We start from the raw sequence: 21,106 nt of genomic DNA on the forward strand, positions 1-21,106 counted from the left end.
TTTCAAGATATGAATCTTAAGTTCTTAACTAATATGATATATAGTTATGCAAATACTGTTCAAATCATCCAAGAAAGGAAAATAACTTCATAAAAATGGCAACAAATCGTGCCAAATTCCCATGCACGTAGGCATTTTTTCCTGTAACTGCCATCACATTCACATATGTGACCATACTGTGCTTTCCTAACACGTAACTACACACTTTAATATTCTCTGAAGCAATGAAAATCACCACGTTCGTTAAACTCTCCGATAATCTCTCCTCTATTATGAATAAAAAAATAGACAAAATCTTTCTCTGACTCATCGCCTACGATCTCTAGTCTCTTTAAATATCACCTCTTTGTCTTTTGTGTCGCAAAGAAAACTGAAAAAAACCATAGTCATAGTCAAACTATGAATCCGTGTCCAAAATTCAGTAATGTAAATATTTTTTTCCTTTGTGTGTGGTGTGCCTTGAGCTTTTCTGGTGTACAAACAATGTTATTTTTTTTATGAATTTTCTTAGTATATTTTTATTCCTCAAGTGTTGTTCAGTATTTTGATCATTTTGGTTTCTGGGTTTGTTTATGGAACTCTCTTCTGCCTTTGCTTTATTCTTAATGGTTACCCTTCAGGGTTTTAAATAACGGTTAATTTTCTCTTATGAATTGCATAAATTTGTTGCAAATGTGATTGATGTGGCCACAATTGCAGTTGCTCAATTGAAGTTTGTGTTTGGAAACTGATCAAAGGCTACATCAAAATAAACACTATGTTTTTTTTTAGTTGTTTTACATCAAATATGTGATTTGTTGGCTGTAGAATGTGTTTCCGAATACGCTCAACTTGTGGACCACAATTTGAAGCCTTATAATAATTTGGGTTCACAACAAGAAAACTTGTCCTTTGTTGTGTTTTGTTATTAGACCAACTTGAAGATTTCCTTGTTTTGGTGTTTGAGATAAACTATGGTTTTTTTCAACAGGTTATTGAGGTTATCTTGACAGTTTTGTTAGTGGGATTACAAGGAGTGCGAATTGGTGAATGCAGAGTAGCCACTAGATTGGATGACCTCGAGTACCCTGCTATCAGCTGCAGAAAACACAGTGCAGTTTTGACGGATTTTGGTGGTGTTGGTGATGGAAAAACATCTAACACCAAGGCCTTTCATTGTGCAATTAGCAATCTCAGCCATTATGCATCTGATGGTGGAGCTTTACTTGTTGTGCCACCAGGGAAATGGCTAACGGGAAGCTTCAATCTCACAAGCCATTTCACTCTTTTTCTCCAAAATGAAGCTACCATTCTAGCATCTCAGGTATTTTAGTCAAACCCTTTCCCTTTCTTCTCTATAATAAATTATCATAATATTTAATGGTCCCATCTTATGTAGCATGTGGGGTCAATCATCTTATATTTATTTGAGATGTCACACAAGTTAGAAAATTGTAATTTTCTATAACAAATATTTAATACGATCTCTCTTTTCTGCATAGCACATCTGCATCCTATTTTGTTAGTGCCAATCGTAACAACAAAATTAAAATTTAGAACTTTGTGCATGCTGTTCATATCCCCCACTACTGCATCAATACTAACCATGTGGTACACATATGCATCCTATTCTATAGTGTAAAAATACATTAATCAAATATGTAGCGGTTATTACCTGTTAGTACAGTACAATAATTAGAATTTGGTCACCGAATATCATGTCACTAGCCTTTTACCTTTTCGCCTAACTAAGATTTCTTGGCACGTTAGTTCAGCTGCATTTGACATCATAATCTACAGCTGTTGACATCATTATATTGAAAATTTTATTATTTACAAAAGGTATGAAAGTTAAAATATAGGCAAATATGAAAAGATATGAGAAGATGTGAGCGATTGATTAAAAAAAAAGAATTATAAGATTAAAATAGAGAAATGGATGATTTATTGTAGTTGGGTAAGTTGGTCTAAAGAAAAGTGGAAATTAAATATTAGTATGGTCTTTATTATATATATAGATATCTAGATACAGATAAATATAGATCATATAGATATTGATATTTCTTCTAGATACTTTCATTGACCATTTGGCCAACATTGACAGGATGAGTCAGAGTGGCCTGCACTTCCTGTGCTACCATCATATGGCAGAGGAAGGGATGCTCCTGATGGAAGGTTTAGTAGTCTCATTTTTGGAACTAACCTCACTGATGTTGTAATCACTGGTAACTGTTAGCCCCATCACTATACCACTATTAGAGGTTAAGGTCATGTCTAACTGAAAATAATTTTTAATTTTAATCACTTTTTGTTTACTATTCATTAGGTTACAATGGGACAATTGATGGGCAAGGATCTTATTGGTGGGACAAGTTCCACAAGGGTGAATTGAAACTCACCAGGCCTTACATGATTGAGATTATGTTCTCTGATCACATACAGATATCAAATCTCACTTTGATCAATTCTCCATCTTGGTTTGTCCATCCAATTTACAGCAGGTTTCTCAAGGATTTTCATTTGTTTTGATGGTTAATCTTAATGCACAATATTTTCCATCATTCTTATCACCCTTTATCACTGCAGTGACATTATAATTCAAGGTCTGACCATTCTTGCTCCAGTTGACTCTCCCAACACTGATGGAATAGATCCAGGTAATTCATCATCGATTAGTTTGATTCAAAATGAATGATATTATGCACTTGCTCGTAATAAGAAATAGGATTTAACTGGAATACATAAAGGTTTTTGATATTGTCATCTAATCATTATACAAAATCGTTATATAATTAAAATTGTTGACTTTTGTAATCATTATAAGTAATATCTAAATCTTTATACAATCTATCAAAAGTGAACTCTAAAAAATGTGGGTTTTCCCCCATATTTTAAACTTTTCATCTTGATTATTTGTTTTCAATTAGAAGTAATGGGCATAATGGCTTTCATATTTCAAATTTTCAATTATTACTAAATACTAAACTTTATTGGTCTTATGGACGAACATGTGGATCAATTAGCAAAGAGTTTTTTCAGTTTAATTGGTAGTTTCAAGCTCAAGTCCTGAATATGCAACTGTATTAAATATACAAAAGGAGTTTTGTAACTTATAGTGGTCGGCTCGAACCTATGGTCTAGATTAGAAAAAGAAACTATATTGGTTGACCACTGTCTAATCATTTCCCCCTTTTTACAGATTCTTGTTCCAACACTAGGATTGAAGATTGCTACATTGTCTCTGGTGATGATTGCGTTGCAGTCAAAAGTGGTTGGGATGATTATGGAATCAAATTTGGAATGCCAAGCCAACACATAATAATCAGAAGGCTTGAATGTGTATCCCCTGATAGTGCCATGATTGCTTTAGGCAGTGAAATGTCAGGTGGAATCCAAGATATTAGGGCTGAAGACCTCACAGCCATCAACACTCAATCAGCAGTTAGGATCAAAACTGCAGTGGGTAGAGGAGCATATGTGAGAGACATATTTGTCAAAGGAATGAACTTAAACACTATGAAATATGTGTTTTGGATGACAGGTTCTTATGGCTCACACCCTGGCCCTGGCTTTGATCCCAAAGCACTTCCCAACATAACTGGAATAAACTATAGAGATGTGCTTGCAGATAATGTCACATATTCAGCAAGACTTGAAGGAATTGATAATGATCCCTTTACAGGAATTTGTATCTCTAATGTGACCATCCATAGTGGCGAAAAGAAATTGCAATGGAATTGCACTGATATTGAGGGGGTTTCAAGCAATGTCTATCCTAAGCCTTGTGAATTACTGCCACAGAAGGAAGAGAAAATTGCGTGTCCTTATCCTGATGACAAAGTTCCCATTGAAAGTGTTCAGCTGAAGACTTGTTCCTTCGAAAGTGTTTCATACTTTTGAGAGAATGAATGTAAAAGGATTTTTATTAATATAGTAAACAATACTGAAATCCATATAGTGGTTGTTAAAAAATGAAATTAAATCCAAGTTATAGAATATATCGTCTTCTTTTTTTTTCTTATTACCAAAATGTTGTTAGGAATGGAATATCTTGTAATCAATAATAGGTATTAAAACATGTCTACGTTAATCAGATTATTGAACTTCACTGATCACTGCAAGCAAGGTTGATGTCAATCCCATGCAGGATTCTGTTACACTGCTACTATCTGAATTATTGATATATTTTAATTAGTAAATCAAGAAATTTATGATCTGTTAAGAAGCATAAAACTCACGTGAGTTGTAATATATACCACCGACTAACTTACAGTGTCTATGACTACTTAACAATTCTATAGCTCATAATTCAGGTTGAATAATGGTGGAATACAAACAAGTCTCACATCGATAAAATAAAAAAAAAAATTAAACTTATAAAACATGCTCATATCTCATCATTGTGGAGTATCTGTTATAAAATATTCTCTTATATTCCAAGGTTAGATCCCTTGTTTGAGGGGAGGATTGTTGGGGATACAAACAAGTCCCACATTGATAAAATAACAACTTATAAAACATACTCATACTCCAATTTACAGAGGTCTTTTAGGTGATAATCAAAAGCAAAAAGGTCCAAAGCAGACAATATCTCATCATTGTGGAATATGCTTGTGTAATAAACATAAAAAATAATACTCATAAAATATCCCCTCAGACAAATACCATAAACTAACCCCAACAAACAATGCTTAATATAATTTATCTTTAAGGAACTTGTATCTTTAAGGAACTTCGTCGTTATAACTGGATATGATATTGAATGTGTCCAACAAAAAAAAAAACTAGTCGGTAAGTTTCAAATGAAAGAACTTGGAAAGCATTTTCTTGGGCTAGAGGTTGATCGAACACAAGAAGGGCTATTCCTTTGTCAACACAACTATGCTAAAAATTTACTACAAAAATTTGGAATGTTTAATTGTAAGCCAATTTCAATAGTGATGGAGCCAAATGCCAAGATAATTTACACATGAAGGAAAAGAGTTGGAAGACACAACCATGTATCAAAGTTTGGTAGGTAATTTCATCTACTTTTGACTTGTCCTGACATATCCTGTTCAGTTGGTGTAATGAGTTGGTTTATGCAAAATCCAAAAAAGCATCATGTCCAATTGGTGGCAATTTCTTCTGTTTACTCCTATATTCCTCTTGGTATCACCTAATTTTGCTGATTTTGTGGTGAGTGATTCTGTTCACAAGTCTCCATGGCAATTCGACGTTCCTTCAATAAATGAGTAAAGAGAATTAAAACAGGCCTATAGTTGGAAAATTTCTATAAAAGAAAATGAAGAAAAAGTTGTTATTACCTCAAAAAGCAGTAGGTTGGTCTGAAGCATGCAAACCACATCTCCCATTTTGAGTTTAGGATTCACATCACGATCTACACATCTTAGAGCTACCAAAGCAACACGTTTAAGTATCTTGGAAGAAGGCATTTCAAGCAATTTTGGATCCACCACGGAATCAATTTTTCCATTGGAAATCATTGATTTGAACCAGTCCACTATATGAGTCTGTAATTTGGAGCCATGTTAAATTCATTATCTTGAAAGAAGAGTAAGCAGAAATGAAAACCAACAACTGATGAATCCAATATTGGCAGTGGTACCTGTGGCTGACTCTGATTTGAAGGAAGCCTTCCTGATACAATCTCCATGATAAGTATTCCAAAATCATAGATGTCATTACCCTTAGTGAAGGTGCTAGTGAAATTGCTATCTGGTGCCACATAACTGGAGCATGTGAAAGTACATTAATTTGAAAATTGGATATCACTTTGTATCAAAAAAGAATTTAATTTAAATATGTTGGAGGTGACAGTACAAACCTATCCAAGAATTGACTGAATGGAGTTTTTTTTTTTCTTGACAAAAAGAAGATAAACCAATTAAGAAATAGTTATCAGTAAAAATAGAAAAAGCAAAATGTGTAAATAGAGTAGTTTTTTCATATATAAATAAGCATTCTGTTAAGTGTTTAAAATCATTCCAACAACGAGAAAGAGTGAGAGAAAAGAAGAGTTGTGAGAGAAAATAATATTTTTATTTTCTATATGTATTCAGGTTGTGAGTTAAGTGTGTATAATTACTATTTAAATTTTCTCATTTTTGAATAATATATTCGTAGTTGGAGACATAAGCACAATTATCCGAATTCCATTATCAAGTTTTGTGTGTTATTATTTTGTATTTCATTATGTTTCTCACAAATCCGATTATTAGAAATTTTGTATAATCTCTTAATGATTGATATCAGAACTTCTTAATTTTCACTTTTTGCTCAACTTTGATCATTTCTCTTACTCAAATTCGACTCATTCTAGCTCATATATAATTTTTTTGAGAATTGATAGAAATCATCATCAAAGTTTTGATACCAATTATTGAAAAATTATGCAAAATTTCTTATAATTAAGTTTATGAGCAACAAAATAAATGTAAAATAATAACTTAAAAATTGATAATGGAGTCTGATTAATTATGCCTATATCTCCTAACCGCTACAGATATATTATTGAAAAAATATATATATAAACGGCATTTATAGACACTCAACTCACGATCTAAATACACTCATAAAATAAAAATATTATTTTATCTGGCTAAACTCTTCTTTTGACTCTCTTTCTCGTTGTTGGGATAACTTTAAAAACATAATAGAATGCTTATTAATATATGCAAAAGCTACTCCATCCGCACGTGTTGTTTTTCCTAAATTTACTATAACTATTTCTTATTTGGCTTTCCTACTTTTTCTTAAGAAAAAATAAAATCCATTCGCTCAATTCTTGGATGTGTTTGTATAATCACCTCTAACAAAATACACTGATAGTGTAAATGGTAATTACAGTATCATCCAATCACAAATTGCCATGTATAGTAATTTACCTTAAAAATCATATCTAACATGAATTTTAATTGGTCGACAATATAAAATTACTCCTATGATACATACAAATTAGAAAGTAAACTCATCAAATAATATGTGATAAGAAATTGCTTACAATGTGGAAATATTTAATGAACTTAAATAATTTGAGAATCTAGTTATGGAAAGAGAACTGACCCTAATGATTCCAGTATAATGTGACTGCATTCAGGACTGAGAATATTAACAAGACCAAAATCAGATATTTTTGGATTCCATCGTTGGTCAAGCAAAATATTGCTAGATGTTAGGTTGCCATGGAGAATCTTTGGTTTGACTTTCTCATGAAGGTATGCCAGTCTGCATAAGTACACCTTGTCTTTAGATCATATAACAGTAATTTTTGTGGATAAAGTTGTAACATATTTTGACATTTACTTCTTACCCTTTTGCAACACCACAGATAATGTTCAATCTTGTATCCCATGTTAGAGGGCTTATTTGTTCGGGAAATTCATGAAGCCAGTGATGCAGACTTTCATTTTCTACGTATTCAGATACTGAGATCCTGACAGAGGAAGCCCATTAGTATTAATGTTTTAAGGACAAAATATAGTTACAATATTGTACATGCTGTTGATACTATTCTGTAATCAGAATTGAAGTGATAATATATATTAGTGAAATTTGTTTTAAATGTAAATATATACAATCTTGGTGCAAGTCTCTATTTAGATATACCTAAGATTTGTTGATATTTTAATAACATTCAAAATGGTAAATATGAGTAGAATTTGATAGACATTTTAGCTTTAGATAAAACTAGTATAGTATATACCTGTGAGCACCCTCGGCACAATATCCAAGCAATTTGACCAGCTTATCATGCTTTACACGTCCAATTTCCTCCATTTGGAATGCAAATAATTTCTCAGGTTGGCGACTATGAATCAGGTAAAAATTAAAGTCATAATTCCTTTTTGCATCAACTCAATACATTTTGTGTCCTTAGAATCTGATTATTCTATTTGATCAAGTTGTATGAGTCAGTATTGACAAACTAGAATAAAACGGTCGGTTAAATTTCTAAGAGTATGCTTAGATAGAAGTGCTTTTGAAAGTTTCTCAAATGAAAATAAAGAGTTTTTTCTAATAGAAAAATTCTCAAAAACACTTATATAGTTGAAACTTGTATCTAAAAAGACTTTTAAAAGTTTGTTTGAATATAAATTTAGAAATACATTTGAAAAAAATTCTCAAAAATCCTTTTAGATTGTATCCGAACAAACTTTAAGTCACAATCTAAACTATATCCAAATACCAACAATCCCTCTCGATGGTTTTAGATGCTTTGCATTGCACTGAATATAATTTTTGCAAAACTGAAACTATTACATTTAAACCATAGGGCAGCACCAAACATATCATGAATATTGAATGCATACAGGAAAGCAAATTCCAAACAGGATTCAAACATCATGTTGAATTTTCTTGTTAGTTATTCACTAAGAAATCATACTTGTTAATCACACAGCCTAATGAATTATCATTTTTTTCTCATCAATATAATTGGTAAACACATGGAGATTAAATTGACTATGAATTTAAGCAAACCTGTCACACACTAGCCTCTTGACTGCCACGTGTCTATCATTTGGCAAAAAACCAAGATAAACAATCCCATTGTCCCCACTTCCAATCACATTTTCTTGAGCCAATCCATTAGTAGCATACTCTATCTCCTTAAGGCTAAAGCAACACCCTTTACTCATATCATTGTCAAAGGGACAAAGCTTATCACTTGATCTCAAACCTTTCAAATACCCATCTTTTGTAATAATGCCATTAACATGTGGATCAAACTGGTTAGGTAGGACCAACTCATGACTATGACATGATGATGGCAACTTCTCAAAGTTAATCCCATGTTCTGAGACATTGCTTGATGCTGATAGCAACCTTTTGTCAAGGGAGGAAGAGCTAAAATCACAAACATGGTGCTTGCATGCAATTGATTTGGGTAAAGAAAAACGGGGTTTGTATGGCTTTTTACGATAGTGTATGAAACAATAGCACACAATGACACATGTCACAACAATGAATGTTACTATCAATGAAGCTACTATTAGCCAAGCCCACAATGGGATGCCAAAGAATATGGTCGATATTGAGACCTTGTTTTTCATGATGATTTATTGGAAGAGAAAGATGATGAGTGTGGTTGAGTTTCAAGTTTTTGAAATATATGTTTCATTTTATCTGAAATGTTAAGTACTAACTAACTAACCCACGGGAATTGTGGAAAATAAGTTGGGATCATCTTCTCCCTAACGTTGTTGTCACTTGTAACAACATATTAATCCAAAATGTCCAACATGCTATATATATATCTTGAATTTGAAAATATGACTGGGCTAAGAAAGAAGAGTTGAAAAGGACAAAACTTTGTTAGAAGTTCAATTCAAAGATAAAACTTAGTCATCAAATTAGTCTCTATTTTTATTTGTACCTTCGATGCAAGTAATTTTAAGAGGCTTTTTTTTTATTAATTGAGAGTATTCTTTGAAATAAAATAAAAAAATATCTCTTTTACTTTATAAGTTTTATTTTTATTTTTAAATTAAATTTTGATATTTGTTTTTTTACACCTTTTCAATATTTACGTTATAAAATTATTAATAGTTAAGAACTAATATAAACAATATAATTGTTTATTAAAAATCTAAAATATAATTTATATGTAAAAAAATATTTATTTGCTAGAATTTTTTTATTCCATGAAATGGATAAACTAAAATATTAGTTATAATTAAAATTTGTAATAAATAAATAATCTTAAACAAATGAATTATATTTTATATTATTATAAAGAATTAATATTATGATATAAAATTATTTTTAATTATTGATAATCTTTTAAAACATTAAAAATGATATATTCAAATAGATAAGAAATTAAAAAATATTGAAATTATATGAAAAATCTATATCTAAAAAGATAAGAGGTTAAAAATATCGAAGTGAATATAAAAATTATACATATGGAAAATATTTGAATTTTAAAGATCAATAGAATATATATTTCATTTTGATATTCGGTTACTACTTACTAAATAATAGATCATTCATTTGAAATGAAAAATACAATAGACAACCAAGTTTACTTTTACAAGAAAAGAAAATATTCAAATGAGAATGAATGTAAAAGAGAATTGGGGAGTCAAGCGTTTACAAAATAAATAATTATTCTAATATATATATATATATATAATGATTATAAGTTTTAACTATAATATAATTTATATATTCATACGTATTTGTTCATTATAAAGATTAGGGTTTGCAATAAACAATGAAATTTACTTTAAAAAAATATACATATATTTATATGAGAATGAATGTAAAAGGGGTTGAAAAGTCGAGCATTTACAAAATAAATAATTATTCTAATTTATATGTATAAAGTGCTTATAAATTTTAACTATAATATAATTTATATATTCATATGTATTTTTTCGTTATAAAAAGTAGTTTTATAAAATAAAACATTTATTATGTGAATAAATATAAATATAGATTAAAATATCTTTTATTGAAAGTATTTTTAGGGACTATTTTTTATTGAGAAATTTTTAGTTAATGATAGTGGTTTTAGAATTTTTCTTTAACTTATTATATCTTTTAATTTATCATTCTCATTTATATTTTTTTTAAAATTTCAATAATTAAAAATAATTTTATATCTCAAAATAAATTATTTATCATAAAATTAAATATAATTTATATGGTCAAATATATATATTCATCATAATTTTTTGTTATAATATAATTTCCCTATATATAGAATAGATTAGGATATATAATTTTTGAACAACAATAATTTTAGAGACCAATTCTCAACAAGAATACTTTTGATTATTTTCCTTCTTCAAAAAAAATTTTCGAGACTTTTCTTAACCTCTTAATTATTTTAATATATAATTTTTTTGTTATTTCTATATTAAATCTCAATACTTTTAAAAATTATTGATGGTTAAAAATAAATATTATAAGATAAAAATTATTTATATACTATAAATTTTAATTAGAATATAACTTATTTATTTAAAAATATTTATTTTTTATAAGCTTTCAGTTATATAAAATAAAAATATATCATGTTCAATGGTTGGGGCGGTTTCTCCTTCCTTTCACCAAATATATATATATATATATATATATATATATATATATATATATATATATATATATATATATATATATATATATATATATATATATATATCATGAGCAATGTACAAAATAAAATAGTAGTTTTTATATGTAGAAAGTATTTATACACCAAAAGATAATATGTAAAAACTATTTATTTATTTATCTTTTTGTTATATAAAATAAAAATTAATCATGTACATGATAGAAACTAAACTCCTAGTTAATTTCAAATAGAGTATTTGAAAAAAAATTGACAATAACCGCAAATATTATTAATAATATTCTATCATTGCATTCATTTTACAAAATTAATGTTTAATACTTTTAATGGGCCAATTTTTTTAATATTCATTTTGATGCCTTCAATTAAAGTGTCTCGACCTCCCATTGGGTCTACTTAAGCCCGTAATTTCCTGCCGAGATTCACCACCTTTTCTTTGGGCTGGGTAAGCCCATGCAAGCAAAGTTGCTCAATAATCCCTTCCTCAATCGGTTTCTTTATAGGTGAAACCTTGATTTCATACAACTTTGGCCACAGTTTTCCAGTCACTGCAAGCAAGATACATAAACTAATTTTAGTTGTAAATGAAAGAAGAGAAAAAGCAGAACATTAACTTTCATTTATTGATGCTTATTAGGGAATTCCTAGATATCACTTAATAATTAAAAATATAGAATCTTATACTATATATTCCTTACATTTGATGGAGGAAATATAATTATAAAAAAAAATATAATCAAACATAATATAAACACAACTATATTAAAGTAATTTATCTATAGATACAAAATGTTATGGTAAAGTGTACGAGTACTAATAAATGTAACAAAAATAGTTAAACTCGTCATAAATAATATTCAAGCATTTTTCACTTATCATGAGTATTTATTTATTTATTTATATTTTTTTTACACATTTTTTGAACTATATATATTTTGAGAAGAAAAAAATAACAAATGTAATGTAAAGTAATAAATATGATAGTTATCCTGAGAATTTAAGAAGCATTACTGGTACAATTAAAAAAAAATGTGATAGATCCTGTCAAGACAAATAAAATTCACCTGATAAAAGGTTGGAATTTGCATAGCAAAAATGTTATACATACCACTTTAACATACCACTTTTAACATTTTTAAGAAAAACGTAGTGTTTGGATTTCAATTCTGTTTGTTGGGAAGAGTTCACATTCTAATACTTTTTCCAACACGTTCTCTGCTCTTTCTTGACTGATTTTTATTAGTAATTACAAAATCACGAGTGGAATTTCTTAGTGTAAATTTCAGCTCGTGACAAAAGATGGATTTAAATGAGTGTTGTTCCGGTATGCCTAAAAGTCCCACATCGCTTAGGGGTCGAGGCTAAGGGTAGTTTATAAACACCCTTCCTCCTTAACCCACCGAGGCGCCTTTTCAAGGACAAAACCGTGATAGCCCAACGAGCGCCAAAGCGAACAAGATGCGATGACCCTAACGATGACAGCGGACTTACGGTAGGAAACCGTGACAGCCCAACGAGCGCCAAAGCGGACAATACCTCAGATGCGTTAACCCTAAGGTAACCCTAACGATGACAGCGGACTTACAGTCTGAACAAGTGTCAGATAACATTTCTCTTTCAATTGGTTACTACAAAACCATGGTTTGGAACTTTTTAAACAAAAATCTAAACGCACTAAATGTGTTTGAATTGCTGTTTCAAAGGCACCAAACGTCCATTTACACTTTTTAAAGCATCAAATAAAGAAGTAACAAACACTTATGAATTGAAAAAATAATGCGGTTTACGTTCAACAAAACTGTAATCCAAGCACACCTTAACTCGTTGGATTTTGCAGTCAAATTACTTCCATTTTGACCCCTATTAAGTATTATCATCGGATATCATGTGCCTAATAGTAATAGTTCAAAAAAGAAAAAGTCTCGGATGGGTGCAATGGAAATAAAATGCTTGAATAACAAATTTGAAATTGACGATTCAATAAATTATAAGACCGGAACTTACCAAAAATACGCTTCTGCTCACCATCCCATGCTATCCCATTCAAAACATTATTATCCTAAAATATAAAAGATCTACACATAAGTTCAACAACAACTTCGAATGACTATTTGATACCAAAAAAGGAAAGGGAGATGATTCAAGGTTTAAGGCATTTTGTTTATATATCTTGTTTATAAATCATAGCATCACTATAGAAATGCAAAATATATACACTGAAAACACAGGGCAAAAATCTTATCTCTAGATATCAAAAGGTTCAGGCTCCTTACACTAATCATCCCAGCTTCCATAAGTTCTTCCCTGCATATGATATTAGATTAAATGTAAATTTAAGCCACAAACGGACAAAAATACTTATTATTAGAGGAAACCCCCAAAGTGGTATTCAAAATATTATCATTGAATATTATCAATCAATGTGGTCCTTGAATGATAATATTTTGGAATCAAAATAATATAAGTTACCGTTTACTAGCACAAAATTGATACCATGTGATGACTGATAAACTTCAAGGACCAATTTGATGTTTGCTAATCTTCAAGAACCAACTTGGGATTAATTTCATCTATTAGATTATATCATTAACATACTCAAAAGCACTACCTTAAATTTTGGAGGAGAATCCAGCCAAGAACACTGCCATCATTGGGAGAGATTCTTACAATGCAGTCAGTCTACACAAAGAAATATCAATCTCAAACAAAACTCAGCCAAACAGAGAACCTTGGGCCACAGACATCATGCATACAAGGCTAAAATTTGAATTTTTGGGAAAGAGATATGTTTTCTCTAACTAAAATCATAACTGATCACACAAAGACATACCGGTAAAACATTTGCCCAAATTTCACCATTTATATATTCCAATTCGTTGAGATTGTATACTTGATGACCCTTATAGTAGACAACTTGATTTGATATAGCTACAGCAAAGAGGGCAATGTAAATTCCATGAAAATGCAAGGTAAACACAGATAAACTAAACAAAGTATTGTCAAGTTTGAAAACCGGAAACAAAAAAGGCTTGAGAAAGGGGTTTGCACATAAATGATATAAGGAATAAAACTTCATTGGAAAGACAAACCTTTAAATGTTTGAGGATCAATTTGATACAATGTTGAACTGCCATCACTTCCAAACAAGACTTTTCCATCAGTTGCGAGACCCCAACCATCTTTCATATCATGATTAAATGTCCCTATCTACAGAAATTGTAAAAGTTAGCTGTTTGAGAGCTGGCTAGTTATGTTAACAGGCACTTTGGGGCATTCACCTCACATCACTGATAGCATCTCAGGAAAAAGTATGAAACAACAAAAACAAGATTGATGTCTGCAAAACCATTCCATGTAAACACCACCATGGGGACCATCTATAGTACATAACACATTGCTAAGATTACATGCAACCAGCTTGTATGAGCATTCAACTTGTTTTAATGCCACCAAACCAACCGTCCAAGTTATAACAAGCATTCTCTACCTCAGATAGTTTTTAATCAGATATATCAGCTGAACTCACTTAAATTACCATGTAATCAAACTTTTAACTTCTAGCATCAATGTTCAAAAATCTTCAAATTGTAGCTGCCAGGAAGCAAATTAGTTTAAGATATTAATAAAATGAAAACATCAAGTAAGAATGTAAGATTATACAATATAACCTTTAGGAGAATATATTTATATAACTATGCAGAATAGAAAAGCAAATCTCCTATAGTTTGAGTATGCTGTCACTTTCCTTTATAGTCTCGTGGAATCAAATCACTACAAATTACTCAAACCATGACAACAACAAAAGATACAAGTGTGAAGGTAAGGCAACAAACTTCGCTTAAATTGTTTGGGTCATATATGAAACCATCTTTATGCAACCAAGTTACTTGAAACAGCCTACATAAAGTGCAATGGATAAATGTATTAGAATAAATCCAAATATTAAGTGTCACAGATCAGCTTTTGACATTTAGTGTGACTCCAAAGAGGTCTCAATTTCCAAGAGGTTTAGAGAAATTGGAAAGTACTTTTATTTTGTGTTTTATTGATGCAATGGAAGTTATCTAGAAGAGGGATATTGTGGTGAATAAAATATCTGAAGATTTGGCCTTTAACCGAGCTGAATGGCATCATGTGATCCATGTAACCAACCTCACCTAATGGGATAAGACTTTATTGTTGTTGGTGTAATAGAAGTTATTTAGAAGGTAGAAGAAGGGCGTCAAATGATTAAAGACAGGGTCCTGTCTTTCTAAAAGAAACAGTAATAAAAGATTACATTCACCTAGAAACAATTCTTAAAATATGTGGACATTTATCCCTTCCTATCTTTTCCATCTTCGTATTCATTGGCAGTAGAACCATTGTTCAGGTTTATTAAGCAACATAAAAGAAAAACAAAATACAACATAATTTGTCTTCCACACCTATTATTGAGGAGAGTTAAACCTTCCCCAAATAAAAAATTATCCATCTTCTGAATATTCTCAACCTGCATGTGGCACAAATAATTACAAAATTTACAATAACTTCAATAATGTCCAATACTCAACCAAACATAATAAGCATGGATATTGATATGGACAATAACATAAATATTTCTATACTAATTGAAACGTCAAAGTTCCTTTCTTTATCAAAAAGGCAAGATCTATTATTATTACCATAATTTTATTTTTTTTTTTCAAAGGCACAAGACACATTTAAAACTATTGATTCATAGTCATTGTCATCTACTCTGAAGCCAAGTCATGCATATCTTTATATTCCTTTAATTTATCTCTCTGATATCTAGTAATGTACCTTATGTCCTTATCCACTTAATTACCAATTTACCATGTAAAAGTCAAACCTGCAGCTAAGTTAACATAAGAATGTGTTTATTCTTCTTCTTATAAAGTTATAAACAAATGCAATATTTCCTGCAACTATCACCCATCAAAATAGTATATCCACAATCATATATTTTGTGGGAGCCGCAGTAGTAGTAGATACTAAGACTAGGGACAAGCATGAATAATGGGAAAAATTTAACTAATAAAGAAACCCTTGTGACTTTCTCCAAACATATTAAAGCACAACAAAAACCAACGTACCTCCCATCCATGTAAATTTCCTTCATTCAAAGTAGGTTTCATATTCAAACTAGGCATCATTTCAGTGAAGGAAACATTGTATTTGTATCTAGTAAAAAGAATGGAAAAATTGTGGAAAAATTGAATAAGATCCATCATTGAAATTAATGTTATTACATGAAAACAAACCAACTGTAGCAAGCAGCCTAGTAATGACCCATTGACTTGACCTGACTTTGTTGCCTAAAATTGCTCATAATGTACAAAAGTCTATCGAGTATATAATTAATTCTTGTTAGAGAAACTGTCTATAAGCTTAATGAAAAGTACACACATAATAGCAGAACCTGTCACACTGGACAGAATTAATAGCGTAGCTTGTTCTCCACCAGTTACTCATAAAAATATAGAGTAATTGGAAATCCAAATGAACCAAGTAGTAAGTATTAGAACAAGCACATGGAAGAGTTCAAGAATTAGGGGTCTGTCTGTACCTTCCCGGTTTGAAGAGCAACTTTACGGACAGATGACTGAAACAACAAATAACTAAAAGGTTAAATGCAGTATTTTATGAGTGCTAGTGACGCACTTTTTTTAACACACTCTGTATGTAAAATCATGAGTGGAGTTCATTAAATGTGAAGTGGAACCCACAAAATTTTGTGATTTCCAATAAATTTTAGCCAATAATAGAAAGTTTGTTGCACGCATTTCTCACTATTTCACACCAAAAACAATATTAATTGTATCTCTAGGAAAACAAAGATTAGAATGTAATTAGAAAATAAAGCTAATCATGATTCATTAAACAAGTTTTACAATCAATAAAAGCTTGAAAACACATTGAACTTATCCAATAGATGACACCTGTACTGTACTGGTCTTATCCCAGACAAAGGATTTGACCTTAGAGGAGATTTGGATTTGCAAATTGGTTTATACATAAGAAATATCAAATACGTCTCTAGTAGGAGAACGAGAAACTAAAAAGAAGACTTACATGAGCAAACACCCAAGGAGTCAAGAGTCCCAGTTCTATTTTCACAATCTGAATAAAGATGAGCAATTTACAAGAGCAAAAGAGACTCTAACTCATAAACCTCTTTAACATGCACAAAGGAGGATCAGATGTTAAATTCATGACAACATTATCCATTCGCGGCCAAATCCTATGCTATGAGCATTAAAGGGTGGTCCAGTGCACAACTTCTATTATTGAAGGGTATGGGGAGACTCAGATGTGCACAACCTTGTGCCAACAGTGACAAGTTTGTTTCTTCTGTGGAATCCCTTAATCACCAGATCACAAGGTAGCAATCTATACCAGTGCTTCAAGAATGACCCTCAACTAAATTTTATTTTCTAAACAAAATGAACAAATTGAGGTAAAGAATGTCAAGTGACTGATTTACAATTCAAGAATTCACACAATTTCTCATCCCACTCAAAATGTGAAAAGGAAAATGTAAGGCAAAAAAGTAATAAAAATCAGTTAAAAAGATAAAGAAAAATGCAATGTAGGAAAAGATGAGTACTATTACCTCCCCATAAAGACCAGTTGACTCAAATAAAGTGTCATTTCCATGATAAAGAAGGCCCTGAAATCAAAACAAGACACAAAGCTATTTTTCTCCTCCATAGGTGACAAATCAAACAATGCCCAAATCAACATCATGGCATTTCATTAATGTAGCAGTGCACACTTTAACTAATAATTTCACAAAATTCTCTCCTCAGCAGAAAGTCCAATATTCAAAATTACCGGGAAGACTATGGGCTACTCATGTTAGAGCATCCAAGAAAGTTCTCACATCCAACACTGATTTAGTATTGCTTTTATATCATTTCTTATCTTCATTTTGTGCAGAAGCCAGCAATTTCTTTCAAATTCAGCCGGAGAAAACTAATAGGATAGCCTAGTAGTGGAGGATTTAGGTAATATGCACAAGATCTTAAATTTTAATTTTATTGCCTGCATTGTACAAAAAAACAATTAATTGGAAACCCTCCGGTCCTGCAAGTATCCCTTAAGGAACTTAAAAAATCACTTCAAGAGTCCTTGTGAAGGCTGCATTTTTGTAACCCTTTTTCTTAGAATGAATAGATGATTTTCACAAGATTTTGACCCAAAGTTCCGTCTTTTTCATCAAATTTCTTACTTGTCTGAACTAAATACTCAGTCTTCCTCATTGAATTTTGTTAGGAACCAAGAATTAATAATGAGAAATAAAAGACAATTTTATTTAATAGGATGAAAAAGAAAAAAAAACAGAATAGGAGAGAAATCTCTGGTCCAAATGGTTTCCCTTTCATAAAGAGCCAATGCTCAATTTACAAATTAGCACTTTCCCACTCTATCCTGCTATCCTTTCCTATTTATATCTAATAAACTCCTCTAACTAACTAAATAATATTTTAAATTGAACCACTAGGATTTGTCTAGTGATTGAGAAGTCTCAATAGATATGCATAAAGACCTCAATTTGATCCTCATTGACATCATTGTAATCTTTTTTAGTGATAAAAAAATATTTTAAAACTCCCCTTTTCCTTATATCCTAACAGATTTACACATTAAATGAGCAAGCTGCCTGAAAAATTATTAGTAAAAAAAAATACGAGAGAAAAATATGTGCATGGTTCTTGTGTATCCCTCACACGTGTTAACTCAGATCAGGCAAACACCTTAACTCATTTGATCATAAAAAATTGCGTGGAAAAAAGAGTCTAACAACATTTAGCACTGTATCAAAATTATGGGTCCACTCTCTGACAATCTCACTCTTCCAAAAAAATAAATAAATAAATAAAACTGCCGAAAAAGATAAATAAATAAATAAGACTAAAAGCATGAAAAAATATAGATGGTTAAAAAAAACAATGTAGTGTAAAAAAAATTAAAAAAATAATACCAAAAAAAAATAAAACCCTACGTTATCAAGAGGAAAAAAAAAAACAAAAACAATAATAAAACTTTACCTTGGGTAAAAAATAATAAATTTTAGAAAACAAAGAGGGAATAAAATATAATAAGTTAAAATATAGTCCCACTGACTGAGTGGTGAAAAGTTGGAATAGTATACTTCCTGTGTTCTAACCTTTGTAATTCTTATGAAAAAAAGATTGTAGCATTTAACAACCACTGCATAAAGTAACGTATCAACAACTCCAACAAGTTACTAAACGAAGCTTATTTACCAATTAGTAATAATGAGGTCAAACAAGCTTAATAGAATATATATATATATATGTATATATCAATACATATTTTAAGGCTAAATAGAGAATAAAATATAAGAAGTTAAACGCAAACCTACACGTGTGAAAAACTCCTACGAATTACTGAAATAAGTTTGTTTATCAAATAATATTAACGAAAATCAAACAAGCTTTTTCAGCTAGTAAAAAAAAAAAAAAAAAGCTAGAAGCTTGTAGAAAATGTTAGTGAAACATAGCCAGAATAAAAACATTCTACAAATTAAAACGAGTCGCATTCAATTTGGTCTTGAATGTGTTGCTTTGGCATCTATTAAGTTAACTTATTGATAACGTTACCCTATCAAGTTCATCTCTGAAAAAACAAACGCTCCCATGGTACACACATGGCTTTCACGAATCAGATTGTGCATTAACTCAAACAACGAAAAAAAAAAAGGTTGACCTCGGTGAAGGCTTGTGGATCATGTGGGAACACGTTGACGACGGTTACCGTCTCGAAGGAAACGTTGCGTTGGAAGGCGTGCAACTCGTTTGACGAAAGGAGCAAGAGAGCGACGAGGGAGACAATGAGAGAAGCGGAAGGAAGCGCGAAAGTGGCCATGGGAATTGGGAGTGCTGAGAGAGAGATAGAGAGAGAGAGAGAGAGAGAGAGGTGATGAAACATTAATGTAACCTTCATAAGTTGGAAAGTTATGTGACTATAGTGCATGTGTTTGGGGGAGCAGTGGGTTGCATCAAAATCGTGTTCTAACTTCTAACTCCCACTTCAAAGCAAACTTGCCTTCACTTTCACGTTTGCTTGCTTCGGGGAATTCATTACAGGTGCTTTCAAACAAATTACAAATAAAACAAGAAACAAATTAAAAAAAAAAAAAAAAGAGTACGAATGAATGAATAATAATAAATAAATAAATAAATAATAATAATATAATAATAATAATAAAGGATTTTTTTTATCTTATTTTATTCAAATTTGGAAAGAATTTTTTAACCTCACAAAAATAATTTCTCTTTCACTTTCTATCAAACCAAAAATAATATCCAACCCCCAAGCGTGTGGTTCAGCGGTAGGGGTTGATCCACGCTTAAGTAAGGTCAGGAGTTTGAATCTTGTCTTGTGTATGCAGCCGCGTTAACATCTTGGGGTCAGGAGTTTGAATCTTGGGGTCAACTATCCCACCCTTTGAAGTGCCTCCAACGTAGCGAGGAGATTAGTCACTGCTGTCAGCGGTGGATACTCCATGAACGAACCTAAAAAAAACCAAAAATAATATCCAATATTTTTATCTTATATCTCCTTTTATTTTCTTCTATTCCTTTAACATCTAAACAATCAAGCAATAATGGACTCCGTGACGCACGAAAAACATCAAAGCTATTCTTATAATAGAGGGATAAAATGAAGAAGTGAATTATGAAAAGTGACAGTCATATTAAAAGAAAAAAAAATCCATTGTATTAATAAAGTGGTAAAATAAATATTTCTTCCATCTCATTATAAATGTAGTATTAAAATATTATCTTAAAATAAATGTTATATTAATTTTTTAATATAGTATTAGTTATCTATTTTTTATTTACACTCCTAATAATATTATGTAGAAAATGGTTATTGTATTACATCATTTAGTTAGAAGATTAATTATAAAGTTATATTTGTAAAATTATTATTATCTTTCATTTATTTATTAATTTTATTAACTTATTTTGATTTATGTAAAATAACTTAAGAAGAAATTTATCATGAGGC

At 30.7% G+C, this 21,106-nt stretch overlaps 3 protein-coding genes across 9 annotated transcripts; 1 reads left to right on the forward strand and 2 right to left on the reverse strand.

Moving 5' to 3' along the window:
• The first annotated feature begins 240 nt into the window (after positions 1-240).
• LOC109803122 (putative polygalacturonase) lies at positions 241-4,072 on the forward strand. The gene is made up of 6 exons (XM_020364571.3): positions 241-426; positions 971-1,303; positions 2,084-2,204; positions 2,306-2,480; positions 2,566-2,636; positions 3,179-4,072. The coding sequence occupies exons 1-6, from the start codon at positions 400-402 to the stop codon at positions 3,877-3,879; spliced, it is 1,428 nt and encodes a 475-aa protein (XP_020220160.1). The 5' UTR covers positions 241-399; the 3' UTR covers positions 3,880-4,072.
• Positions 4,073-4,619: 547 nt separating this feature from the next.
• On the reverse strand, positions 4,620-9,779 carry LOC109803712 (putative serine/threonine-protein kinase At1g01540). The gene is made up of 7 exons (XM_020365397.3): positions 8,461-9,779; positions 7,685-7,789; positions 7,292-7,414; positions 7,045-7,206; positions 5,588-5,711; positions 5,286-5,492; positions 4,620-5,200 (listed from the first exon to the last, which is right to left on the reverse strand). Exons 1-7 carry the CDS (start codon positions 9,030-9,032, stop codon positions 5,138-5,140), a joined length of 1,356 nt encoding a protein of 451 aa, XP_020220986.2. The 5' UTR covers positions 9,033-9,779; the 3' UTR covers positions 4,620-5,137.
• Positions 9,780-11,299: 1,520 nt separating this feature from the next.
• On the reverse strand, positions 11,300-20,166 carry LOC109804356 (glutaminyl-peptide cyclotransferase). Of its 7 annotated transcripts, none has more exons than XM_020366175.3 (12): positions 19,799-20,163; positions 17,679-17,735; positions 16,632-16,667; positions 16,159-16,246; positions 15,490-15,554; positions 14,896-14,959; positions 14,152-14,269; positions 13,893-13,990; positions 13,671-13,741; positions 13,336-13,366; positions 13,067-13,121; positions 11,300-11,610 (listed from the first exon to the last, which is right to left on the reverse strand). In XM_020366175.3, the coding sequence occupies exons 1-12, from the start codon at positions 19,819-19,821 to the stop codon at positions 11,459-11,461; spliced, it is 858 nt and encodes a 285-aa protein (XP_020221764.1). In that variant the 5' UTR covers positions 19,822-20,163; the 3' UTR covers positions 11,300-11,458. The 7 variants fall into 7 exon arrangements, 6 of the variants coding, with proteins under 6 accessions (XP_020221764.1, XP_020221762.1, XP_020221763.1 ...); XM_083075760.1 differs by lacking the exon at positions 16,159-16,246 and adding an exon at positions 12,878-12,922 and having other exon boundaries at positions 11,473-11,610; positions 19,799-20,166; XR_002240229.3 differs by lacking the exon at positions 16,159-16,246 and adding an exon at positions 12,878-12,953 and having other exon boundaries at positions 11,568-11,610; positions 19,799-20,165.
• Between the last annotated feature and the right edge of the window lie 940 nt (positions 20,167-21,106).

The sequence above is a fragment of the Cajanus cajan genome, chromosome 1 (genome assembly GCF_000230855.2).
Source record: "Cajanus cajan strain Asha chromosome 1, NIPB_CcT2T_4, whole genome shotgun sequence".
NCBI classification, from domain to species: domain Eukaryota; kingdom Viridiplantae; phylum Streptophyta; class Magnoliopsida; order Fabales; family Fabaceae; genus Cajanus; species Cajanus cajan.